The sequence below is a fragment of the Durotheca rogersii genome (assembly GCF_024521655.1).
Source record: "Durotheca rogersii strain YMJ 92031201 chromosome Unknown GGS23scaffold_2, whole genome shotgun sequence".
Classification (NCBI taxonomy): Eukaryota; Fungi; Ascomycota; class Sordariomycetes; order Xylariales; family Xylariaceae; genus Durotheca; species Durotheca rogersii.
The window spans coordinates 2,347,289-2,373,838 of NW_026251233.1; the positions used below are offsets into that span (position 1 = coordinate 2,347,289).

The following is a 26,550-nucleotide window of genomic DNA, read 5'->3' on the forward strand; positions in this document are numbered from 1 at the left end:
TTTCCTCCTCCATCCGCCCATCCGTGCGTGTGCTCAGTATGTACGTGTGTAGTATGTATGTGTGTGCGTACGGATATGGGCCCGGGAAGGGAGGCACTAGCCAGTTGCAGCTTAGGAACCACGCTCCCGTTTGTCGTGTTGGCCGGCGCATGTAACGACGGTTCTCCGCCGCCTATCAGCCTACCCGGTTCCGTCCTAGAGCGCCTCGACCTGGTCGACTAGGAAGCCGGCCAGCTACACGCCGGTATATACGTGCGTGTGTATGTGGTCTAACTCGGCTGGGGTCTGTCTGTATGGACTGTATTCGAGTGGAATTGCCCGGCAAACGTCTTTTATGAGTAGGGTGGCGCAGTTTGGAATGTCGCCAGATTTTCCCACGGCTGGTCACATATCAACTTGCCGGCGGCTCCATCAGCTGCTGAACGCTCGAATCAATAGTGAGTCCTTGGCGAGGCCGGACGCACCCTATGGAACAGACGAAGCGCTCTGCTCCTAACCGCAGTCAAGGGCAGTCCGCGCTCGCGCGGTCTGGTTCTAGGATTCGGTAGGTATATACATAGATATACATACCCATCTATATATTTACATAGGTGTATTATCTGATTTTATCTCTTTATTCGAGCTGGGTTTTCTCACGTTCCCCCCGTCCCCTTCCTCCGCCCCTCCTCCGCCCCTCCCCCCCCCCCCTTGGCCCGTGTCGTCGTCAGAGGCCTAGCTCCCTTGCAGGTGGTAGCCACCAGCCAGTCGAGCACGTACAGCGAGGCGTGAGGGGTGTGGGTGTCAACGTGTGGATAGGGAAAGGGGGGGGTTTTTTCCCCAAAGAAAAGCAGAGGAAGAAGGAGAGAGAGGGTGAGGAAAAAAAAAACTTCCTCGAGAAAAAGGGCCGGAATCTGCTCATATCTAATGCATAAACGCAGGTGCATACATATAGGTGGTATACATATATAGGTATAGGTAAATATATATATATTTATACCTCGACTTACCTAGGTACGTGCCAAGCAAGCCTCTACCCATCTTCTCGACATACTAAGCGGGATATAAGTACCTACACACTATAGTATATGCTACAGTAGATGCTACAGTGTATAACCAACCCAACAGATGAGAAGGCGGATGTCCATATGTATATATATGTATGTAATGTCAGATACGATAGATGCGTGTATACTATAGATGCGTGCGCAGGATATGTATGTACGTACGCATCAGAGCTTCTCCCTCCACCCTTGGCTCACCCAGGTAGGGTTCTCGACCTCGACTTGGGCATGGAGGTCGATTGAAACGAAACGCGACGACGAGTCGATTCGAGAACCCTTGCCTAGCCTACCCACGATCGCGATCCCTCATGCACGGGAGCTCCCATAATTCTCCAAAGAGATTGGACTTGCTGGTGGACGACTGGCCGGGCCAGGGTGTGATGGCTGGTTTGTCATACCATCCATTTCACCCCATTCCCGTTCCGCTCCAACTTGTGCCCGGGAAGGTAATTAGTTGTGGTTTGGTTATTTCGTTACCTAAGGGGGGGTGGTATCTCTCCGGGAAGACACGGCTCATGGGCAGAGCGGCGCCCGCCAGCAGCGCGAGCGGAAGCAGCCCAGTATGTGACCTGCACGAATACAACTAATCCTCTATTTGCTAGGCATACCTATTCCCCGGCATTCCCAACCGGTACGATACCGCTGCGTTTTACACGATACACTTGTTATTTCTCCAGTGGATTCAGGTCGGTTCGCCTCGACTCGACCCAGCTGGGAGCGAATACATTTACGTATGCATACACCACATAGATAGATATATATTTTTGGTCTGTCCCCCTCCGCGCGGCCCCGACTCGCATGCAGCACCGTCACTCCCAGTAGCCCACCCTCCGAAGGCCAAAACCAGGCAGCAACTGTCGGCTCAATTCCCTATGAATCCTCACGGCAACCGATCCGATGGGTGACCTAAAAGCCCGCATCAAGGCCAAGCTCCTGCGAAGACGCAGTGATGTGCCCACGCTCTCTTCGAGCAAGCAGAGCAGCTTTGGCCGCGGTAGGGCTTCTAGCAGCACGAACACCCAAGCCTCCACGACTGGCTACGCGGCATCGCTGAGCACGGCGGCTAGCCTCGAGCGCGATAAGAGCGAGGTGGCGTTGGCTTCTCCGGCTGTCACCACCGCTGCTATTGTCGTCGGCGACGACGACGACGACGACGACGACGGCGATGGACTGGGTCGCGACATTGCCGGCGTCGCCGAGGGCGGAGCGGAGGCGGCCAGAGACCGAGGTGTTGTTACGAGTAATAATAGCAGTAATAGCAGGAGGAACAGAATCGGTCAAGAGAGGGGTTGCTGGGGATCCAGGGACGGCATTGCGGATCGGATTGATGGTGGCGGCGACGGACCCGGATCGGCAGACTTAGACATAGACGGCGGGCCCTGCACGGGTGCGGGAACGGGTGCAGTGACGGGGGCGGCGACGGGAATGGGAAGAGGAGGAGGAAGGAGAAGAGGCCAACGAGAAATTCAAGGCGTCGGAGGCGCGACTCCAAGAGGAGCGGAAGCGGAAGCGGGAGCAGGAACAGTAGCGGTCCTGGGTCGGAATCAAGATCGAGTTGAGAGGGTTCCACCCGAGCTGGAGCTGGAGCTGGAGCTGGACCTGGACCTGGCCCGGGACCGAGCAGGCGCCAACTCCTCTACAACCACCGCTGTAACAACTCCTGACACCGTCGCCGCGCTTTTTGCCTCTACCACCACTGCCACTACTACTTCTGTTGCGTCTCGTTCTCGCCATCACCATCATTACCATCATCCTCTCCTCCCTCCTCTTCTCCCTCGATCTCCTCCCGCCGCCGCCGCCGCCACTGTCGTTACCTCTACCGCCACCGCCACTGCCACTGCCACTGCCACTGCCACCGCTGCTGCCGCTGCCGCTGTCGCGTCTGTCGCTGCTCCGAATGGGCTCCCCGACGCCACGGATGGGGATGCGATCAGCTACTTGACCCGATCTCCCGCCCCAACCCAGTCCGGCAACGATCTGCAGGATTCAGCATTCAATTCGACGGTCGCTGCAGCCTGTAGCACTGCGGCTGCCAACACCTCCACCGTCGCCGGTACTACTCTCACTGCTGTCGCCGCTGTTCCTTGCGATGTGGGTGTAAATCCGACCGCCGTCGCGTCGCCACTCCCTAGCATTCGCGAGCATCGCTCGGCTGTTCCCCCCCCTCCCACGCCTTTCTCTGCTCCTGTCGTCCGTCCCTCCCCCCCTCCGCCCCTACCGCCGCACTTGAAACCGCCGACGCTCAATCACCACCCACAGCTACAGCAGTACGACACCGACACCGACACCGACGACCATCTCCAGAGTCCCACCGCTTCCATCTCTGCCTCTGCCCCCGCTGCCTTCTCCAACAATCGCGCGCTAACGCCCTCGTCGCTCCCCCGACCCGCCGGCCCTCCGAGGCGGCAGAGCATCCTCCCGAACCGGCAGACCACCCTGATCAAGGCTCTCCTCAACACGGGCTATGCTAGCGACCTAGGACTGGCCGATCCCGATCAGCTGCTGCCCATCAGCGGAAACATGGTCACCCGGAAGGTCTGGGTCAAACGACCCTTTGCCTCGCCCACCTTGATTACGATCAACGAGGACGACCTGGTCGACGACGTCCGCGAATTGATACTACGGAAATACGCGAACTCCCTCGGGCGCCACTACGACGCCCCGGACCTGACGCTGCGCATATATGACAGGGAACAGCAGACCACCAGGATCTTGACGCCCGACGAACCCATGGGGAGGACCCTCGACGCCTATTACTCCGGCGGCCAATCCGTGGACGACGCCCTGTTGATTGACATACCCGCCCGCAGAACCCCCAAGGCCTCCCCCAATCCTAGGTACTACAGCGAGGACCGGCCTCAGGAATCCGCAACCGACTACTTCCCGCCCTATCCGCCCACCTCGCAGCACCCCAGCGCCGCGTCCGCGACGGCTCCCAATGTCACCCATCAGCTCCACCTCCCTCCGTCGATGACGGTCTTAAGCGGCAACCAACTGCCACCTCTGCCCTCTCCCGGCAGCTCGCGACGCCTTGTCGCCTCGAGGCCCAAGATCCAGCGAATGCACACCGCATCCCCCGTTTCCACCGTCCCCAACGGCCACACTTCCCAATCTGGAGGAGCACCGCCCACTGGTATGCACAACCACCCATCCGCGAGACAGCCGCGTTCAAGGACTCATTCAGGTGCATCTTCAGATCAATCCAACCACCCACCCTCTACCGCTACTCAGCCGGTTGCGACGCCTCCCGTACCAGAACGCACCTCCACCCCGCCGCCCCCGCGCGTCTCCTCGCCGCGCCCGGCGAACCGTCCTAAGAAGAAGAAGCCCGTCGAGCACCCGTCGCTGCCCCCCGGCATGTTGAACGGCGGCGTCCCGCCCATCAACGTGCTCATCGTCGAGGACAACATCATCAATCTGAAGCTCCTCGAAGCCTTCGTCAAGCGCTTGAAAGTGCGGTGGCAGACGGCCATGAACGGTAGGGAGGCCGTGAATAAGTGGCGCGCCGGCGGGTTCCACCTCGTCCTCATGGACATACAACTACCTGTCATGAGCGGCCTCGAGGCTACGCGCGAGATTCGGCGGATAGAGAAGGTCAATTCCATCGGCGTATTCTCCTCCTCTGCTAGCAGCCCCCCGGACGAGATCGAGGCGGAACCCGCCGAGGAGGATAAGCTGGTCAACACCGAGATGTTCAAGAGTCCTGTTATTATCGTCGCCCTCACAGCGAGCTCGCTGCAGAGCGATAGGCACGAAGCGTTGGCGGCTGGGTGTAACGATTTCTTAACCAAGGTAAGGAGAGATGCCGTGTCACCCGTTCTCCCATCCCCGTCGTCTTTCCTCTTCTCTTCCGCACGTTTCGTTCCAGTCCCATCGTCCTCTTCTCCTGTGTTGGGATTTCGCTAACATAGAGGTGACCTGTAAAGCCCGTCAACTTCGTCTGGCTCGAGCGCAAGGTGATGGAATGGGGCTGCATGCAGGCGCTAATCGACTTCGACGGTTGGAGGAAGTGGAAGGACTACTCACAGAAGGCGGAAGAGGATGACGCCAAGAAGGCTGCCGCTTCCAAGGGCAGCAAGTTTCCTAAGAAGAACCGCCTGTCGATGACCACGGCCGCCGCTTGATCCGTCAAACTGGCTTGGTCGTCCATTGCCCTCCTTCCCTCCTCCACGCCTCTCACCTACATCAGGACCACGTCCCGAGCTCGCGTACGGAGCCGATGATGGACCGTCGTGCCGATGTGTCTCCCCCTGATAGCATCCATTTTACCGTGCTCTAGCAGTAGCTTACTACGGCTTACGGCATATCGCTCTTGGGATTTCGTATTTGGGGTTCTCGCTCTCGTTTCTCTGAACTGACCCTCTTTCCTATTTATACCGTGGCAGGTCATGCCCATGTCATCGGCGGCGGAGGGAGGAAACACGGTTCGAACTGACGATGCCGGCCCGGAAGAAGCACAGAGAAGAGGACGGGAGCCAGGTGCACAGGGTAGTGTCGAGAGAAGGAGACGGAGACGGAGCACAGAGTGATCAGTAAGTTGAGAGAGGCCCGGCGCTTCCTTCGATCGGAGTATGTGTATGTATGCACCGAGTATGCGTACACGCGATAGCGCGTGTATCTAGACGTGGGACCCAACGGAGCAACCGTCGTTACCCGCCCATCGCTATCGCCTCATCTCGAGCCAGAGAGATGTCTATTTTTGCCTTGTTCTTTCTTCCTTTCTTTTTTTTTTTTTTAATATTCCCAGACATAATTCCCCCTCCTCCCCCCTTTACCTCTTGATCGAAGCGCTGTATTCTCCCCTTCCTTCTGTTTTAATTCCCCCTCTTTTGGGGTTTCACTCTCGGGGCGCTACACATACACACACACACAAATGAGGGCATATCTAGGGTTATCGTTGACGAGAAGCCGAGGCAGGCTAGGCGTCCGGGCGTATAACAAGGCAGGACGGGACGGGATCGGGGGGGGGGGACAGGCGGGACAGGGCACGCAAAGGTCATGATACGGTCGGCGGCGGCGGCGGCGGCGGAGGGAAAGCAAGGGGGGGGCCCTCCTAAGGCCAAAAGAATAAAAGAATTAGGAGACGGGAAGAAATGAACATGAGTCAATTAATAAGCGGTGAGCGGGCGGCCGAGGCCGATGAGGGCAACTGGCTTCCCGTACCGCGCGAAATTGGTACCGCCCTGCTTGTGGTTAATATATATATGCCTGTGTGTGTGTGCTGCGCTACATCCAATCTCTTATCGGGGCGAGATGGGAGAAGAGGCGGGGGCAGGGACGCGAGACGAGGCGAGAAGACGAGGACGAGCTCGCGCGCACGCGGCGACCTGTGGGACTACTAGGTATTGCTTCCTATACGTGTGTATACGTTCGTGCTGGCTTGAGAAGTCGGCCTAGACCGCGCGATCGTACACGTCTATCCCTCGGCGGCGGGTTGCTAGTGTCATTCATGTCTTATGTAGATATCTCTATCACTACTACTGCTAGTCCTCTATCTATCTAAGATCTGACCGTCTTGTCTCGAAGTTCGTTGGTCTGCATGAACTGTACCGTGTCCGTGGGCCGTCGTGTCCCGGGATCGAAATTATCGACGAAATCAACAAGAGAGAGAAATAGTCGACCCACCCGAAGCCTTCCTCCTACCTGCTACTCTCATATTCCGAATGCTCCGTGGTAAATATCTACTAAACGCCACTCCATGCATCGGGGTACATCTCGTTACGGATCGTGAGAAGAGAGAGAGAGAGGCTATCAGCCGATCGACGGATCCATAGTGAATACCCTCTCTCTATCTCTCTCTTAGAGCGCCTGACGGTAAAAAGGAAGGAAGGAAGGAAGAAAAAACAATGTGCCGCGCGCGCGAGCGCTGGAGGGGGTATAATGGTTCGACTTAAATTAGAAAGAGAGAAAAAAGATGCGAACGTCGGCGATGCTGGCTAGTTAACGTTGCGGCATTCGAGTCGTTAAAAAAAGGCAACTGGTCATTATCACCCCCTCTGCAAGATGGGCAGCTGCGATTAGATCGAGTCCTCAGGGCTGTTGGGGATTCTCCGTGTTCTCCTTCTCCCCGCCCTTTGGGATTTCCTTGGCCTCGTCTGGGCCTTCGCAGTCTCCCTCGGCGACCTCTTTCGTAGGGGTCATAGGCCGACTGCCGGGGGCAGGAGTGCCCGACGCTCCGAGGCTCCCGACCGAGGAGTTCCTTCGTGTCGCGCCGAGTTTCAGAGAATCGGAGCGGACGTGGGTGGGACCGCTACTCAGTCGCTGCACGAGGGCGGGATCGGGTCGGTCCTGGTCCGCTTGCCACTGAGAGAAGTCTCTAGAGCTCCACGAGGCGCGATGAACCCGAGCCGCGCGGGGTAGGCTGGAGACGGAATGTCGCGAACTCATGCTGGAGGTGCGACCTGTCTTTGCTACGTGGCCCGGACCAAGTGCTGGGGTACCAGAAATACGGACCGGGTTCATCTCTGCTATGTAGTCCTCGTCCTCATCCTCGATCTTCGGAGCACGTCGAACCGAGTTGACAGAGAAGTGCGGCTCTTTTGGAAGGTCCGGGAATGCTACCGTGCCGTTGGGTTCTGACTCCGTCTTTGGTTTCGACTTGGGCTTCGGTGGCGGAAGCTCGTCTGTAGCCTTCTGCGCGATGTGTTCGAAGTATCGAATTCGAACGCCCTCTAGCATTTCTGAGCTGAAGTACTCACGGTTCCGGGACAACGACATCCAAGACGAGATTCCGCCGATAATTATCAAAATCATCACCGCAATGGTAAGGAGTCCCTGGATCACAATTATGACAACTCCGATTACGGTAGCCACCATGCGATCGAGGTTGAAATCGGGGAGGAAAGCAATCGAGAGACCAGTTGTTGCCACCCTAGTGATCCCCAGCAACCAAACGGCCAGAGCGGTATTGCGCTGGCCTTCGTACGGATTCAGTGCCGCGATGACGATGAGGGCAAGGATGTCAATGATGAACAGACCGAACAACTGGGCGAACAGGTGAGTCCAAGCAGCTCCGAGGAAACACGCTCGGGCAAGCTGATGTACGAGCCAGAAGGCGAAGAACCACCACCGTGAAAGTCGATAACGTGCAGACAGCCAGCCGAAACGCTTTACCCACGGCTCATCTAGGTGAACGTTCTTCCGATTGGGGTCTTGGTCGACGAAGTGGAAGCGGATAAAAGGTAACGAGCCCGCCGGCTTCTGTGCCAACTCCTTCTCTCTTAATCGACTAAGACGTACTGGCACCACGCAGGGAATAAAACCCAGAATTTTGCCACTGTGGAGTAGGATGCGGTCGGAGTCGATGGATAACTCGCTGGATCGCAGCCGGAAGTGCAACGTGTATACGGACAGGCCGCCTATTCCAACCACCATGATGAAAAAGACGATGGCGGCTATCGCAGTAGGTCCCGCTGGGCCATTGAGCGTGAATTGAAATATGGCTAGCGTGAAAAGCGAAAAGGTAGCGATGAAGAGAGTTCTTAGGACAGAAAGGCCTAAGTAACTTGTCCAGTGAGTACGAAAATACTCGAGGCGATCCTGCTTGATCCACCTCAACTTGGCCAGGACCTCGAGGGAAAATTTAAAGCCCACGAGAAAGAAAATGACTAATCCCAGGGCGATGAGCGACCAGATGAGGCCGACCATGAAAGCATTGAGAGTAGGGATGCCGAGAGCAGAAAGTTCGCCGGCGAAGCCGGTCCAGTCCCCGGGCAACGGCATTCCGGGTTCGACCGGATCTCCGTTCCAATTGTAATCGTAAGGATCGTTCGGGTTATAAGCCTGTCTCTTCTCTAACGCGCCTACAGCCTTATGGGCGGAAGCAGGGGCTTTATGTATAAGTCGGCTTAGGATGTTCGATATGAGGGAACGGCCGTAGATCTGCTGCGTAAGGCCGCCTTGATTGTTGATGATGTTGGAGCCAGCGGCTCCAACCTGACTTCGGTTGCCGCTGACCCCGACAAAGGGGTCGATCGAATGCACAATACTCGAGCTTGGGACCAGGCCAGCTGCCCAGGCGAAATTGCTCCACCAGGCGGGGAGGACGCTGGGCCAGGGTAGGGACAAGGCGCCGGAATAGAATATGGACTGGAAGGTCTCGAATACGACCAGGACGGATAACGAATGGGCGTAATGAGTCCTCATATGGGGTATACTTACCCCGTAGGCTGCGGTTGCGAACGAAGCGATTATGGCGACGACGGTGAAGACGCCTAGGACGGTGCTGACGGACGCCGGCTGCGAAAAGGAATGCCCGTTCCTCATGGCCGCCTGGAAACACCCAATCTCGGTCCGGCTCGAGTTGGCGAAGATCTGGATTCTCGCGAAGCCTTCAATATCGGGGACAGCGTAGGCGATCTGCGGAATGCCGGAAACATGTACCGGACCGATCGGAAATAAGGCGAAGGCTTCGATAGGTCGCGTGGCGTTCAACGGGCATAGACTAGTTCAAGTTAGGTACGAGCACCAACGGAATCGAAGGCTCGCTGGGCTCGGTGAGAGATAGATACCTATTTATGTTTACGTGGCATGGGTCTACCGTCATCGAGAACCGGCTTTCCCCGTAGGCCTCGACAGATATGTATACTAGAGAGACGATTAGCACCAAAGGGATTCGGGGGATGGCAGGACTGGTTGTGCGGCCGTACACATGACATCCTCATTGCGGATATTGGTGGTGCCGTCGAGGTGGAAGAGGATGGTAGAGTTGTCATAGTAGAAGGCAGCGTCGAATTTGGTCACGTTGAGCAGACTCTCCCCCCCGAGACAGTCTCCAAAGTCGCCGGTATACAGGGCAGGCGTTCGATCCAGTGCCAACGTCTGAGTGACGCCGTCCAGACTGGTGCCGGTTATGTATTCTCTGGCGTACGCTGTCGACATCAGGGCGAAGGCTCCGAAAGCCCGGAGCGTCGGCGGGTCAAGCAAGCGGCGGACGAGCATTTTTCGATGCTGGCTACGCCCTAGGAGGGCCATCAACGAGCGGCGGAGAGCGAGAGGAAGAAGCGAGGACGAGGGAGATGTGGCGAAGGACGTCACGAAAGATGCGGCGCGGGGAGCGGCGCGGAGGAAGACGGCTGGCTGGCTGGCTGCTATCTACCAGCGATGTGTTGCGCAGCAGGTGGCACGAGTCGCAGACGGCTAACACGATGGCATCTCCTACTCAGACAGATCACATCGACTTGTCTCGGGCGGCGATGAGCGAGCGGTGTAAGAAGAACATGGCCGGGGCACGGGGGTGGGAGAAGGGAGAAGACGAAGCGTCGGCTCAGACGGATCGCGACGAGTCGCCCACAGACATCGGACAACGACCCGGCCAGCGGCCCACCGTGAACATGCTATAGGCAGAAGACTATAAGACGCCGATGCTTGGCTGTAGGAGGAGGGTTGACGACGATAAAAGAGAGAGGGCTGATGCCGCGGGCGGCCGAACAGGCTGCCCGATGTACCCGCTGGTAACTCGCACAACGATACGAAGTAGCGGGCGCAGCAGATGCCGTACCTCTGCGGCGCTATCTCGCGCCGTCGTGAGCGGACACTTTCGGAAAGGATACTTATGCGGTACCTAGGTGCTGGGCGGGAATACGTCGAAGGCACCCGGCCTGAATTCTGCGGGCCACCCGTCAAGTGTTGCTCTGCATGGCAAACCGACTCGACTGCACTTGCCCAGAGAGCTGGCTCGGCTCAGAGCTACCTAGCCTAGCGCCTGACAGGGACTAGTGGGGGGAGGGGGGTGGTTGGCGGGTAAGGTAGGTCCCCTGGATGTGCCTACAGAGGTATATTAGGCACCTAGAGGTAGGTGGGCAGGGACCTAACCATTGTACCTTACGTGTGTGCCTACACACCTACCGGTAGGTACCTAGATTGAAGTTCAGCTTCAGGCTTAGGCTCAGGTCCCGCCGGCCAAGATCTGAGCTGGCTGTTTTGCCGCCCACTCAATGGTGCCACCTCGCCGCCTAGAAGTGAAGTTCGTACGAGAGACACGAGCAATGCGCATTGCTTCCAGGTACCTGCACGGTGATTGTGCCGCCCGGCTAGAGGCTGCCACTTATGAGTACTTGCCTAGGTATGTGGGTGGCATCGATACCTCGTCTGCCCAGATGCTACTAACCTCACGCAGCAAGGTCGCTGCCTCCGCCGAGCTACGTCGGCACCCATGTGGCTAGTCGGGCACGCCTTCCCGTGATCGTAGGTAGCTCGAGGTAGCCAAAGGTACCTGCTTTCGGTCAAGGGTGAGGAGTCATGTCGGATGTACCTAGGTGGGTACGTTAGGTAGGTACCTACCTAGGTAGGTACCTCGACAACCACACACCACACACCACACAGGGCCCCAATCAGTCTCTGTCACAACTTGTCTTAGCCTCACCTCCATCCAAGTCGCGAACCTGTCCCGCCATGCTTTCCCTACCTCCACTACACACATATACCATGCTCCCTTATACGCATATGTAGGCACCGCCTACTTGCATCCAATAACCCCCTCGCGCACTTCAGCTCCCTTACATCCCCTACCACCCGCCCACCTACCTACCAGCCAACGTACCTCTCTCCCTCCCTCCCCTTCCCGAGGAGAGCCTGGATTCGGCCGGCCTAGACGACCCGGTAAGCCTACGCACGCGCGACGTAAGGCGCGCGAGTACAGAAATCGCTCCGGACGAGCGCGTAGGTAGATAGGTACCTACGCTGTAAGACTCTCTCTCTCTCTCGCACCTCTGTATCGTCCAAGACCGCCGCCCGCGCCCGCGCCCGCGCCAGAAACCAGCCTGAGCACCCTCCCTACCCTTACCCGGCCAGCCCGCCGCCTCCTCGCCCTATCCGCCGTCCCGCCCTTCTCGCATCTCGTCGCGTCGCGGGGGGTGGAGGGGGGGAGGCGGGGGGGGGCGCACCGGTACGGTGAGATAAGCTAAGTAAGTACCTCAGGTCGGCAAGGGGAGGGGAGGGGAGGAGAAGAGAGGAGGCCGGGGAGGAAAAAAAAAAGAGACAAATCGCGATTGTACCCCCATAAATACCCGGTCGACGTAGCCGCGACCCGATTGGCCGATCCGTCCAAATCTCCCCCGCCTTCCGCCCCGTTGGGGGGGCGGGCAGCAACGATCAGCACCTGGGCGAGCCGGGCGTCTGCTTCACAGATCATCATGAACGATCGAGGGAAAAACGAGTAGGCTGGGGCGCTGGTCCTGGGTATATAGAGACTGGTGGTAGCGGTAGTCAGGGTAGTGAATTTAGCTGGTTCAAGCTTGGGAGAAAACTAAGACAGCTCTTAACTAGAACTAAGTAACTAAAACTAATTCCCCAACCCTGTTGGTGGTAGTAAAAGTAGTAGTAGTAGCAATAGTGGTGGCGGCGATGGCAGTCTTGCTTTCGCGCCAGAGAGCATCGCCCAAGAGGGGCAAGTATACCCTGAGAAAGACCAAAAAAAGTATACTAGCAAAACTTTCACTCTTTTCCCCGTAATGCAGATGGAATTAGACGTTAATAAAGACGTGATATCTCCCCAACACTAAACGACGGTAACTCCGTACCTATGCGAGGCGATCATGAACACGTAGCTAAATGACAACCCGGCGAAGGCGGCGATAGCCTGGGAACTCGTTCCCAAGTCTGCTTTCGTTTTCCCGTTTTGCTTGCCCTTTTTCCGAACCGCCCATCTACGTAACGCAGCGACGTCACCAATTTGCTCGCTCGCTCGCTCGCTCGCCCGTCCGCCCGCACCGAATAAAAAAGTATGAAAGGGATAAAAAAGGCCTGAGGGGTATTTCGTATGGCGACGACGGAGGAAGTGGCATAGTTCCAAGTCACCCACCTCCGCTCTGCCAAAATAAAGCCGACATCAAGTCGAGAGCAGAGGCGGCCCCGCTCAGTTTTCCTCGTCATCCTCCTCGATAGGCGCTGGGGTCCTCCTCTCGTTCCTCCGCTTGGGGCGTCTATGTCTCGAGCTCGAAATGTTGCTAGCAGAATCTTCGGGGGCCAAGTCAAAGTCGTCACCACCCCAGTCGCTCTCGCTCGCAACTCCGTCGTCCTCGCTGATGGCCCACGGAGGCCTCTCGGAGCCTTGCGAGTTGCCCGATAGCTGGGGCAGGACATCGATCTTTCCGGCGCGGCGGTGCTGCTTGCTCAGGAGCAGACCGTTATTGCGCTGGCGCAGCGAGTTCCGCACAGACTCGGCGTGCTCGTGAAGCCTCTCGAATGCGTCCTCGAGGGCTTCCATACCTTGGTAGATCTCCCTCTCTACCTCGGCTAGGACGGCCATCTCGGCCTCCTCGTCGTGGGACACGGGCTGGCGGTTGTAACCGGGTGCGACGGACGAGGATAGCGAGACGAAGGAAGCCGGCGTCGCGCCACGGGAGTACACCCCGGAGAAAGGCGTCGTGCTACGAGACACGCTGAAGCCTGGCGTGTAGCGCATTCCCGCGCCGGGACCGCGGGACGGTGGGGGGGAGCTAAAACCATTCGCGGGCGTAGCACCTCTGGACAGTGGATTCTCGGGGGTGGGTGTGATCGTATCGTCGGCATCCGCTCCGGACCAGAGGAAGCCGTCAAAGCGGCCCGATATGAGTATCTCCCACTCCTGGGGGTTGATATCCGTGATCGTCGCGAGAAGATCGTGATGGAACGGGTTCTTCACGAGGAACACGGCCGTCTCCGAGTCTCGAGGGGCTTGAGACAGGCGGTAGAGTCGCTGGAGCGCGAGGCCCGTCTTGACCATGAAATCCGTCCGAGGTTTGCGCAGGGGTGTGGGCGCTCGCAGAGCAGGTTGCAGTTCCTTCGAGCCAGACAACAGCGCGTTGTAATATGGCCGTTCTTCCTGGTTCAGGTTGGTCAGGATGGCAAAGGTTAGCGTCTCATCGTCAATCTCCGACGGTGCCGGCGCCGGCGCCTCCGCGCAGTTGGTCATCCACTTATCGACTGCAGACCTAACCTTCTTGGACTGCCGCAGGTAGTGGTCCCTAAACTCCTCCGCGATATCAGGATCCAGCTTGACGGGGGACCTCGGCCTAGGAGGCATGTCCGCAACAGTCTCAATCGCGTTCGCACCTACGGACGCCATGTCGAATGGGGGCCACGGCGGCATCTCTACTCTACCACCGACCCGTTCTAGGACCTCGCCCCAGCCCAATCCTCGATGCTCCTCCGGCGTCTTTTCGCACATGACGCATGCACAACCCTCCACAGGGAGGTCTCGCGAAAAGACGTCTTCTAGTCGATCGAGTAACCGACGCGCTACCGACTTATGGCCCGTCGCCACTGCCACCGAGCCCTGTTTCTGAAGGACTAGCTTGTATTGATCTAGTAGGTTGAAAAAAGGAGCAAAAAAGGCGTCCGGCCCGGCAAGGGGCTGACTTGAGCCTCGCATCCCGCTCTGGCGTGGAATCACGGCCAGGAAGTGTCGGGGGACAGGATGCGGTAACCCGCCGTTCTGGAGAAGATAGTCGACGCGCGGTACTTCATGAATATCTAGCGAGAGAGGAGGCGGCGGCGGCGGTGGGGGCGGCGCGTAATCGGGTGCTGGCGTTGCTGCCGCAGGCGTAGGGCGCTCAGGCTGCTCCTCATATTTGGCATTTTGGTGGGCTTTCTCATTCGGAAAAACATGCGACGGGGGAAATTGCGGTGTAACGGTAGGAGTTTTCGGCGAAGAATCCTGTACGGACTCGGGCGAATCTTGGGCCTCGATTGGGCTGGGAATCCTGGGGGTTCTTGATGAAGCCGAACGCTTCGGTGCGGAGGGCGTGGCTGTTGATGACGCCCTCACGCTTTTAAAGCCGCTCAAGTTAGAGGCATCATCGTTGGCCGTGTATATAGATGGTGGCGGGTTTGCATTGGGGGATTTGATGGTGGTTGCCTGACTGGAGGCTCTGGACAGCTTGGATTTGTTATCGTGCTTCGAACTGGATCTGGAGATGCCCGACGTCCTCGATCTCGGCCTATCCGATCCGTGCTCCTCTCTTAACCTTGCGGCGGACGTCTTGCTGCGTCGTACCTTGTCTCCCGACACATCTGTTTCGGGCGGGCTGGGAGGGCGGTCGTCTTTCTGCGAGCTCTTCCGATTCGCCGAGCCACCTACGGACTTGGACCTCCTCCTACCTGCACCGAGGTCTGTCGGCTCGGGGGTAGGAGGATCAGGGCGACGGGCGGACGCGTCTACATCCTCAGAGATATGGACGGCTTCCTTGCTATGGGCTTTGCTGAAAGTAGGGTATGGCAAGCTGATTCTACTGCCGGAGATGGACGTCTTGGCGAATTCGGGCACTAGGTCGTTCATTGACGATGATTTCTTCTCGAGCTCCTTCTCCTTGTCTTTCTCTTCCTTGTTCCGGTGGCGGCGGTGTGAGGGGGAAAGCGCATCGACCTCGGAGGCGGTTTTATGCTTGGAGCGAGTCGAATGGGATTTGTGGTGGTGGTGCCCGTCTCGGTCTCCTTTACGTTCTCTGTCCTTGTCCTTGTCCCGATCCCGCTCGTTCTTGCTGCGCCGGTGTTCTCGTGAGCGGTCTTGGAGGTCGGACTCTCGAGAACCCATTGTGGAGGGACTAAGCAAGCGAGCCCGACCAGGGGCTGGCTGCCAGTTCTAGTTGGACGGGAGGGGAAGCGAATGGCAAAATCGGCAGTGGAGGACAAGAAGGTGCCTCGGCGGTGTGTGATACGATACAATTCCAAAGCGGGACGGGTTCAACCTATTCCCTTCGGAATTGCGATCGTCAGCTCACGAGTTTGCGCAATGCCGAATGGGCGAGGAGAGCAGAGGAGAGAGCGGGAGCAAGAGGATACGGGAGGAGAAAAAGTGGTGAAAGCAGCAGAAACTGCATCGCCAGAGAGATGTGTGCAGACGGTGGAATGGTGACTGTGGAAAGGTGATGGCGGCTGTTGGGTCTCGATGCGCTACGCAGCGGCTTTTGATTCGACAGCTGCTCCCCTACGTACCGGGACTCCCATGCATCGGCTGGGTACTTGTCCCGGTACAACGAGACAATGCCCATTCAAGTACCCAGACAGCAGCTGGTGCCCGGCTCAGACAGGAGACTATGTCTGCCGCTACCTCGAGTATCGCCACCGCCGTGTACCCTCAGGGCGCCACGTGGGTAGAGATGGGGCAGCCACGGCCGCAGGTAGGTATCGTGTACATACAAAAATAGACCCGTTGCGAGTCATCGGCAACCCAGCTTTCATTCCTTGCATCTCTGCGTCTCTCTCTTCTCGCCTTCAAGGTTGTTAATAAGAGGTACCTGTAGGTAGGTATGTAGGTAGGTAGGTAGGTAGGTATATTATTATTGTATATTATCGTTGCTCCAGACGGTGCGAGTAGTATGCCCTCAAACAAAGGTAGGTCCCCCCCCCCTTTCTCGATTCTCCCTCCCGCAACTTCACCAATCCTCTCGAGGAATCCATCTGCTGTGGTGGCTGGGCTACGTGGCTCTGGCTCAAACAAGGCGGGTCTCCATCTGCGATGGAGTCGAGATGCAGGTCTGGTTGGAGATTCTCTCAAGTCAAAACATGTCTACCTATGCAGATACACACGTATTTCCCCCTTAACTTCCCGTCGGCTATTATGTGTTACCTACACACTTAACACACCTACCGCCGAATACCTCCTATGTGTGGTTTATATCGACTAGCTTCATCGTCATCTGCCCTAACTCGCTTGTGTACGTCGATAATGTTTACCCATTATTCTACGTACACAGTAGGTTGGGCACCTATTCGATGGTATTCTTTGCGTCCTTTTTTACGATAGTCTGCTAAGGGAGTTCGGCTATTACGTAGGGCATGTTCGTATGCCCAGCTCGGGCCTCCGCCACCCTGCATCAAGCGGAGTATCACCAGATCGGCTTCCTGCAAATAAGATCGGGTTGGAGGGGGGGGAGCCTAACTAGGGGGGCCAGTCTCGCTATCAGATCGTTATCGTGGTTATAGTCAAGCTGTTTTCTCCTCAGGTAGCCATGTACATAGGTATCGCCATCCGTCCCAAAGACGGCGACCGTTTGAATACTCAGGGCCAAAGGCGAGGCATACCGGGCATTCTCATCTGAAAGATGATTTTTTTTTGACCTTTTAATCTCGAACGCCATACATACATGTATATATGGTAGGCACTTCATACTCTAAGGCCGACTTTTGGGTTTCTAGCACATATCGGCATCGTTCGTTTGTTCACTGGAGCCCCAGGACTCGAAGTTAACATCTCCGGTAAATCTAGGCCGTCTTCTGTTATTTTCCTTCTAAACCCAACCCAACTCATAGCCGGTCTAGTAACCCACGACTCTCCAGCAGGAGTACGATCTGATGTACAATGGATCGTACCGTCTGCTTCTCGCAGTCGACTACCAGATCTGGCTTTGAAGGAGCCTCGTACGGGTCGTCAACCCCAGTGAAGCCCTTGATTTCTCCAGCGCGGGCTTTGGCGTAGATTCCTCGCTTGTCCGTCTTTTCGCAATGTTCCAATGGTGTCGCCACGTGGACGAGGTAGAAGTCGCCGTACTTCTCGACGGCCTCCTTAGCAGCCTCTCGGTCCTGGTTGAACGGCGCAATGGGGGCAGCGATAACGGCAGCACCAGACCTGGTTAACTCAGCCGCCACGAAGGCGATCCGCGCAATATTTTTGCTACGATCTTCTTTGCTGAATCCCAGCTCAGATGATAGCTCATGCCTCACCGTCTCACCAAGAAGCATCGAAACTGATCTTCCACCTTGCTGGTTAAGGGTAACCTGTAAAGCCCTCGCGATCTGGTCCTTGCCACTGTTTGTGTACCCCGTCAAGAAGACTGTGAACCCTTGAGCTGCCCGCGGTGGATGCGACTCACGCAACACTTTGACGACCTCAGGATACGAAAACCATTCGGGGATATCCCGGCCACTCCTCAGTCTCGAGCGCAGCTCGGTGCCGGAAATGTTTAGCGTCCGAGCATCTTTCGGGATTTCATCGACGGGGGCATACTCGTCTTTATCGGGCAGGTAGGTCATCATCTGGAACGGCACGACCTCGATGCCAAGCTCATCGCGGTATTTCTCTACCGCGTACTGGGCATCGTAGGGTCCGTAGAAGTCGACACCCTGGCTGTTCTTTCCCGGGCCAGCGTGGTCGCGACCGACGATAAAGTGAGTTGCGCCGTGATTCTTGCGGATGATGGCGTGCCAGATGGCTTCACGGGGGCCACCCATTCGCATAGCCAACGGGAGCAAGCCCAAGACCGCCATGCCATTAGGGTATCTTGGCAAGAGCGCCTTGTAGACGCGTACTCTGGTGAAATGGTCAATGTCTCCAGGTTTGGTCAAGCCCACGACCGGGTGGATGAGCACGTTGGCATAGTGTGAGCGGGCAGCGCGGACCGTCAACTCTCGGTGCGCGCGGTGCATAGGATTTCTCGTCTGGAAGGCGACGACTCGACTCCAACCAAGCTTGTCGAAATGCAATCGAAGCTCGGCCGGCGTATCTACGCGAGACCCCCGATTAGCTCTAACGGCACGACGACTCAGGGCTAAAGGCTGGACTTACATCGGAGGTCGACAAAGTCATAATGCTGCAAGCGGTTGACCGCATCTACTTTACCTCCTACGTAAAACTCGGCGGCGGTCCTGAAGAGGTATTTAATGGCTGGGTGGGCCTCGTCGTCGCTCCCGAAGACCTCCTTAGCCTCGCGGACCCTAGAGTGCTCACCTGGGTTAGTGACGCGGATTGTGCAATTCTTGGCCGACAGGGATGCGGTTCGTACTTGTCGGGTTTGTAAATATCATCCACCGTCAGAATGGCAAGACTCCTGTCGTCACGCAGGTCACGCAGGGTCACACGGACGCCCGGCTTGAGGCCCAGGTCTTGGATCGTCTCCCCAGACAAGTCTAGAGTGATCGGTATGCTGAACAAAACGCCATCAGACAGCCTGTTTTCTTTTACGACACTGGGAGTCAGGGTTAGCTGAGAGTGCGACTACTGGCGTCGCCCTGTGGTAGCATACCCGTTATAATCGGCCTCATTCATGAAACCTAGGGATTCGTTTGTAAGCTTCGACTTTCATACGTTGGAGAATCCAGCCAGGACGAAATATCTCATACCAACCACAGCACATGTGAGTACACATGGCTGTGGTAGGATTGTGGGATACTCCACCAAGCTCCTCCCAAGGAGATGAGAACGTCAAGGACGGCATTGGAGAGACAGGCGCGCATACACACCTTCGAGGGGCGAGAAACCGCCATTGAGGATCAATTCGAGGTCACAGAGCTGCCTCTCGGTCAAAGTGATAGCAGGAAGGCGCTCGGCCTCGGCCTCCAGCTCTGCCTGTCTCGGAAGGTCTCGTGCGATGAGATCCTTGAGGACACCACCGTGAGGAGAGTTCGCCATAGCTCTCGAGATGTAGCTTGCAAGGAAGACCCGGCCCAAGGAAATAACAGCGGAGTGTCGGACAACGTGCTGGCGAGCGGAGTGGTGCAGAGGGGAAGGGAAGAAAGGAGAAAACTCCCAGAATCCGGCTCTAGGAAGGGATTATATAAGGACAGCAGAGCCACCGACAGTCATTCAAGCGTATCAGCTGAAAAGCGCGCCAGACTAGGCGTACGTGATTTGACGGATAGGCTCGATACTTTTACAGTACCTGCGCATATGACGCCTTAAGCTACCTGCCTCCTAACCCACCTTGGCCGCTGGCCACATCTGGGCAGGTCGGTAGCCTGCCTGCTTGCTTACTCAAGTATCCAATCGACAAGCGCGGGCTTTACGGCAGCCGTCGACGCCGGCCCTCTCGTCCTATGCAGAGACGGAGGTTGTGTGGAGGTTGAGAGTGGTGAGCGGTAGTGGGGGGGTTAGTGTGGGGGGGGGGAGCATGCTACGGAGTAGAGGGGAAGAGACGAGACAGAATCGAAATGCAGTGGTATTTAGCCTCGATGACGTGCTCAGGAACCCAGCGACAGCCGCCGCCAAAATAAGTGGCACTGTCGGTTCTCGTCCGTCCCCGGGCCGTCTCGACCGTATCTGACAAGCCGGGAAGTAGAAAAAAAGAGATTGTGCCTAGGCGGCTCTCGGGGACGTCATCACCCTTATGATGATGCCTTATTCATTCGCGTCGGCCTACCTTCCTTAGGCGGTAGGTTTTGAGCTAGGCACGCATTCGCACGCACGTTAACCTCGCCAAACCCAGGTTACGAAGCGGTTCGTTTCGGGAAAACTATGCCTATAAATAAGAGAGGGACACAGCCCTTGCTTCTACCTACCTAGCAACTCGGGAGAGAGCGAATACAACTCAGGGATACCCATGGCCATAACAGGCCCAGGTAGATTCCTCGCCAGATCTTACCCCGCATGTACTGCTTAGATGCCTGTATACCTAAATCACATGAAAATACCCTTACCTGGGTAACATTTTCTTCCTCGACACAACTAGAGGGGTTATAGAGGGGTGCCTGATACGACAACAAATCACAACAAGCGCGCTGCGCTGCTTACGTCGTCAACATTTACATGCTACGACGTAAAGCCATGACTTAAAGGCGCCGGTGTATCTAGATCTATATTTAGTGTATCCGCCTACCTCTTAATATGAAGACAGGGCCAACGTCCGGCTAGGTATCTTCCTCGTTTACGGCTCACAGCACGTGGGTTCGGTCTAAAGGCCACCGCACACATTCGTCCTACGACCTCGAGGTCCAGCTAACGTAGTCAAATGCTAGACCAAGAATAAAGTCGAGGACAATAACAAGTAAAACTAAAATCAATTAGGACAGTATGTCATTACAGAATTACCTAAACCCCTTCTATCCTCTCCATTTCTGCCGAGAAGCAAACAACGTAACCGAGCACGTATTTCATACAAGCTTCCAATTCGCGTACAAACAAATATGCCCGTCAAGATGCTCAGACACCACGAGCATGGGGAAAAGGGGAGGGAGGGAAGCCGTGATACAGTGAGTACCACGTCTTCCTCTAGTCTCGACTTTTGACTAGTGTCCTTCTTATTACTGCCTCCATCTACAAAGACGTCCTAGATGTATAGAGGCTGGTCAAAGGTAGCGTCGACATCTGCAGTACCCCGCGCTGCAAGCCTGCTGGACGCTTGATCTGCTGGTGAAGTGTGCCAATGGTCCGTATCAGGCATGGGCGGTGGCAGCTCTGCCACTAAGGATGGGCTTGGTGTCGGTGAGATATCAGAAGCATGTGCCGTAGTAGGAACCTCGCTAGACAAAGCAGTTATCGTCGACGTTCGGAAAGTAGTCAGACAGCTTTCACTTGACATATTTTCTGTGAGATTAATCAGCACCCATCGTTTGAATCTGCCTGTAGGGCCCTAGGTGACCTACCGGATGGCATTCCTGTACTAGATGACTCTATCGGGGGACCTGTGCTTTCGGATCTAGTATGCGGTGTAGCCGAATCTAAACATGAAGTTGGACTTTCGGTAATAGTATCGTCACACGAGACGGCGGTAGCTTCCATGCTCGACACGAGAGTCAAGGTGGTTGTGGGAATGAATTCGGTTTCTGTACATGTGACACTAATGGTCGCAACGGGAATCTCGCTCTCCGTACATGTATCGGGTTCCTGGGAGGTAGAAGGCTCCTCGGTACAGGTATCAGATTTATGCGAAGTAGTAGTAGTAGGGTACGTCTCGGTACAGGTATCGGACTTGGGAGTAGGAGGAGTAGTGGCAGGATACGTCTCGGTACAGGTATCGGATGTATGAGTGGGGGGGGTAGCAGTAGGGTACGTCTCAGTACAGGTTTCCGAATAGGACGCCGAGGTAGCAGACCCAGGGAACGACGTAGACGTGGCGTTGGGAGGGGTTCCCTGCCCACTTGAGATGCTGGATAACGTTGCCTCGGTTGCAGATATACCTGACGAGGCTGGAGTACTTATTGGTATGCTCAAATTCGACATAGCAGATGATGTTGAATAAGAAACTGTTGTCGAGTTCGTCAGCGTGCTCGGGGGGTTAGGCGCCGTGGTGAAAGAAATTGGGCCCGGCGCGGTGGATACTCGGCTCCCCGTCAATCCGGATAGGCTGGGCGCCGTGGTGTTGGACAATGGGAACGGGGCAGAGGCGCTGGTAGTACTACCGACAACAGGTCCCCCAGTCGATAGAATAGGACCGCCCGTAGGTCCAGATAGCGAGAGCGTAGAATTCGATACTGGGTAAGGGGATGAAGAGGTAGTAACTGCCGGGTTGCCTTCCGAGGTGCGTGTGGGAATCCCGGTCGAATTAACAGTGGTAGCAGTTGTGCCCGTACCCAAGGGAGTTGTGCCCGTTATTCCTGTCTGCCCGGTGGCTGGTATTGTCGAATTTGGAAAGGGGAACGGAGGAACTGTTTTGCTGCTTAAATAGCCTGTTGAACTCGCAAAAGTGAACGGATTAGACCCCGACGTTGTGGAGGTTGTAGATTGACTCGGTAATGGACCACTCGAGCTCCACGTAAATCCCGGCTGCACTGTCGAGTTTGGCATTGGGTAAGGGGGCGATGGTGAGTTATGAGTAGCACTGATTTCACCTACAGTGCTAGATACGGTACCGACAATACTACTAGTTCCTACAGTGCCAAACGTCCCAAAAGCTAGCGAAGTCCGCGACGTTGTTGAGTTGCCCAAAGGGAACGGCGCGAGCGTGCTTGAAGTCGAAACGGAGTCGTTCGTCGACAACACGGGGGGGAATGTCGTCGCTGTGGACGCCACAGTTTGAGCTGGTGCTCCAGTAATGAAGGTACTATTGAGAAATGGAAACGGTATTGTCAGTGGTAAAGGCACACTACTCGGTATCACACCAGATCTATTCGTGTCGCTTGTCGAGGCCACGGGACCAGCGCTACTCGGGAATTCCGGCCCCGGCGGGTTGACTGGCAGCGAGGTAGTAGTGGTATAGAGAGAACCTGGCGTATTGTGAGAAGAGACGGTGATGGAGGATTCGGTCAGGTCGACGCTGCTCGATGACAAGATAGTCGCAACACTCCCGGTTATAGGGGCCACGCCAGAAGTCGAAGACGTGACTGGATTCGGAATGACGACTGTAGTAGCAAATGCCCCCGGAGATGAGGTAAACATCACGATAGGCCCATCTGCGCTCGCGCCTGTTTCTTGAGTACCCGTGGTCTGGGAAGTTGAACTGGGAGTAACGCTCGTTGACGTGGATGGGTCTACAGTTAGTTCCGAAGGCTGGGAAGTATGATCCGGCGATGAAGAGGCTAATACATAATTAGTGGATGTTTCTATAAATGTTAGTATCGTGCCGGCACCATACCTACTAGCTCGGTCGAGCTATTTGCGAAGCTTGATGTCTGACTTGCGCCAAGGACGCCTGGCCAGGCTCTACTGAGATCGGGTTGACCCACGACAGGCAAGGTTGGATCCAGAGTCTCGGGGACGGAAAGAGAAGGGCGAGGCGGTCCATATTCACCGAGCGTGAAGGCGGGAAAGTCGTTTGCAACGTGGCTGAGATGAGACTGTCCGGAGAGTGCAGACTCGGCCGGCTTTACTGCTCTTTCAGAGAGAGAACGGGCCGGGGGGACAGTATGTCCTCTCGCCGGAGTCGCTAGGGTTCCCCGAAGACAGGCGAGCACAACGACCACGGACGCTATGTCAGTGGCGAGGGTTGATAGCCTCATCGTATTTGACGTGATTGGGGAGATGGCTGCGAGGAGAGGGGGAAGGCCGAAGATAGAGGGAGGGTGAGAAAGGGAGTGAATCAGCGACGGAGGGAGGAGAAAGTGGTAATAGGCAGAGGAGGATGAGAGGGACAGGAGACGCCGGGGTAAAAGTAGGTGGACAGGTGGACGAATGGGTCGAGAGGAGAAAACAAGTCAAGTTGTTGTTAGCTTATAGGGGAAGGGCAACGGCAGCAGGGACGGAAGGAAGGAAGGAAGGAAGGAAGGGTAGACGAATGCACGGCTACTTGCGTTAGAGCTCGGACCTGGGTCGGCGGTGCTACTTCTGCTGCTGCTCGGGAAGAAAGGGGAGGGCATCGCCACGAGGAGGTACCTACCTAGGTAGGTAGGTATGTACTGGGGAGTCGAATGAAGTCATCCGCTGCTTCTAACCGGCCCAGCAACGGAAGGAGAGCCCCTTTTCACGATACCAACGTACCTACAGGTATTATCTTAGGTAGAGGTAAGTACATAACAATACAGGTACCTACCTACATAACACTTGATTATAGGTACCTCTAATACCTTAGGTGCCTACCTGCCTCCTAAACCCACATTCAACATCGGTACCTAGGTCCTTAGGTAGGCACCTCTTCGAGGCGTTGCGAAGAGGCATTCAAGGATCCAAGGCAGGTGCTTTCTCATAGCAAGAGGAAGCAGGTACCTAAGGCATAGGTAGGTAGGTATATGTCGGTACACATTAGCAGGTCTGCAAGAGACCTGATATTAGTAGGAGATGCCATCGGACTTGTCTTATCACGCAGGACGAGGAAGAAATACGTCGCCATGTGTCGTGTGTTTCAACAACGACTCCCCTCCGCTGAGGGGTGGCCTTCGCTGAGGCTACGGTCACATAGTCTCCGTACCTCCCCAGAGCCCTTTCGAACTCGTGCCTAGATTCGGTACCGAAGAACCATCAGCGATCCGGAATTGCTGCCTCAGACACTGTGTTGCTTCCGTGTCGTACCCCTACAGGACAGTTACACCGCGTGGTGCCTCTCATCTTGCAGTGATTTCGTATGGCATGTGTCAAAACGCCCTGGGTGCTGGCAGGAGCCGTTCCCTGGGCGATGGAGAGACGGGAGAACCCACACGTCGGGGAAGAAGATTAGACGAGGTTGTCTGTGTTAAGCTGCAAGGAGCTGTACAGGACGGTAGATGGTAGTCGCGGTTAGCCGTTGGACAGATTGCCCTGCCGAGACCGGGTTAGCGAGTTCGCGAGAATTCTCGTACTAGACTGGTAAGTGCCCGGTATAGAGGCGGGAAAGGATTGATCAACGAAGCGGCCCCTCTCTCAGGGGCGGCCGGCGGCGGCAGCCAGCCCCCGGCAGCGCTCATCTACATGCTAACACGCCTCCTCCAGAAGCCTCGCCGCATCCGCTCCCGCGGGCTCGCTCCACCGCGTTTCGCGAAAAGCAAACCTGCAGCTCACTGACGGTAGAGACTCCTCCCTCAGACACATCTCGATCTCGACTGGCACGATCTCAGGCAGTTCCGGGAGGTCGGCGCACTCCCCGCTGTGCTCTTCTCAGACAACTCGGCCTCGGCCTCCACCTTAGCTCCGCGCGGAAACATAACCCTAAGGTAGGACAAGATGTGTGAAAACGAGACCGAGTCTTATTAGGGGCGACAAACACATCGCAGATGGCACCAGCACCAAGATGCAGCCCGGTTATGCACTTGACGTGCAGGATCTTGGGGCTACATAATCTCGGGACGTGGCCCCTGCATGGATCTCGTGTGACGCTGGTCTGCCCTCCTTGCAGTCTCGCGCAAATTGCTGGCCGCTATTACTTCGGCTCGTCGTGTGTTCCCAGCCCCGGACCCCATCCGCTCGTCGTGAAGTAACCCCTAATAGATACCACCGACAATATAGGCGTGCCCACTGGCGCTTTAGTTTCCCGCTTCTCTCTTTATAAAGGGGAAACTTGCGATCTACGCAACCAGCTAGTCAATTTGGCAGAGCGGACGTCTGCTTCGTGGCCTGTTTGTTAATAGCTATCGTTACAACGCTTAATTAGGTACTCGGCGAATCTGAGCGATAGGTGTGGTATGTATGTCCACTTACACCCACTAGGCCAACTCCGACTCAATCTGCTAACCAGAGAGGAAGAGGCAAAAGAGGGCAAGTTGAACTATTGGTACCGTCAATGGGATAATGCGTGCCTATTTATTAGGTAGGTAGGTGGATTTTAACTATTGGGCTTCTCTGTTTCCGCCCTCCTCCCTCCCCCCCCCCCCCCTCTCTCTCTGCATAGGGAGGATGGAACTCATTGACTAGGTCCCAGTTAATCTGACGAATGTGGAAGACCGGGGCGATATCACGACCAAGTGCCTAGGTAGAAGTCGGTTAAGATGTCCACTTAAATGTTCCGCAGGAGAATTTAAGCTTAACGTCCCGCCCCATTTCGGACAGGGACAGGGGGTAATGGGTAGGTAGGTAAGGAGAAAGGACCGAGGGTGGAGCGGAGGGCACGAGCCCTGACTGTGCGCGGCAAGCTGGATTGTAATGCTGGCCGGGGTATACGAGCTGGGCAGAAGCATCCCAGTGGAAGGCGATGTCAACCAGGAGATACGTATGCGGTCTCGAGGCTAGGCTCCACACTGGAACATCGGCTGGGTACGCTGCTCTGTTAGAGAACTAGAAGGCGACGACATACTAGCTACTAGGAGCTTGTATCTCTCCTTCATAGTTCTATCTTCCGAGAGGCTATATATAACGACCTCGGACCGAAAAGTAAAAGACCGATAGCAGGCCGCCGTATATCCCTCTCTGCAGGCTACGGTTCACCTTCCGAAGCAGAGCACCTACTAAAGTGTACCTACTAGAGGTGGTTGAGTGATTTTCACAGGTGCCATAGCTTGCTAATCTCACCCTTACTGGACTTACCTAGTTGGGCCTCAT

General features: G+C 56.1%; 4 protein-coding genes across 4 annotated transcripts; 1 reads left to right on the plus strand and 3 right to left on the minus strand.

Moving 5' to 3' along the window:
• Positions 1-3,560: 3,560 nt before the first annotated feature.
• On the plus strand, positions 3,561-5,164 carry GGS23DRAFT_602676 (CheY-like protein; the record flags this gene model as incomplete). Its single annotated transcript, XM_051519360.1, has 2 exons — positions 3,561-4,832; positions 4,967-5,164. 2 exons carry the CDS (start codon positions 3,561-3,563, stop codon positions 5,162-5,164), a joined length of 1,470 nt encoding a protein of 489 aa, XP_051376424.1.
• A 1,279-nt stretch (positions 5,165-6,443) lies between these two features.
• GGS23DRAFT_549615 (TRP-domain-containing protein) lies at positions 6,444-10,665 on the minus strand. Its single transcript, XM_051515232.1, has 3 exons — positions 9,689-10,665; positions 9,551-9,626; positions 6,444-9,483 (listed from the first exon to the last, which is right to left on the minus strand). The coding sequence occupies exons 1-3, from the start codon at positions 10,011-10,013 to the stop codon at positions 7,071-7,073; spliced, it is 2,814 nt and encodes a 937-aa protein (XP_051376425.1). The 5' UTR covers positions 10,014-10,665; the 3' UTR covers positions 6,444-7,070.
• Positions 10,666-12,236: 1,571 nt separating this feature from the next.
• On the minus strand, positions 12,237-15,854 carry GGS23DRAFT_549617 (uncharacterized protein). The gene has a single exon (XM_051515233.1). It carries the CDS (start codon positions 15,550-15,552, stop codon positions 12,895-12,897), a length of 2,658 nt encoding a protein of 885 aa, XP_051376426.1. The 5' UTR covers positions 15,553-15,854; the 3' UTR covers positions 12,237-12,894.
• A 1,410-nt stretch (positions 15,855-17,264) lies between these two features.
• Positions 17,265-19,365, minus strand: GGS23DRAFT_593004 (putative sulfate adenylyltransferase; the record flags this gene model as incomplete). Its single annotated transcript, XM_051517974.1, has 5 exons — positions 17,265-18,460; positions 18,523-18,671; positions 18,740-18,922; positions 18,980-19,007; positions 19,197-19,365. 5 exons carry the CDS (start codon positions 19,363-19,365, stop codon positions 17,265-17,267), a joined length of 1,725 nt encoding a protein of 574 aa, XP_051376427.1.
• Between the last annotated feature and the right edge of the window lie 7,185 nt (positions 19,366-26,550).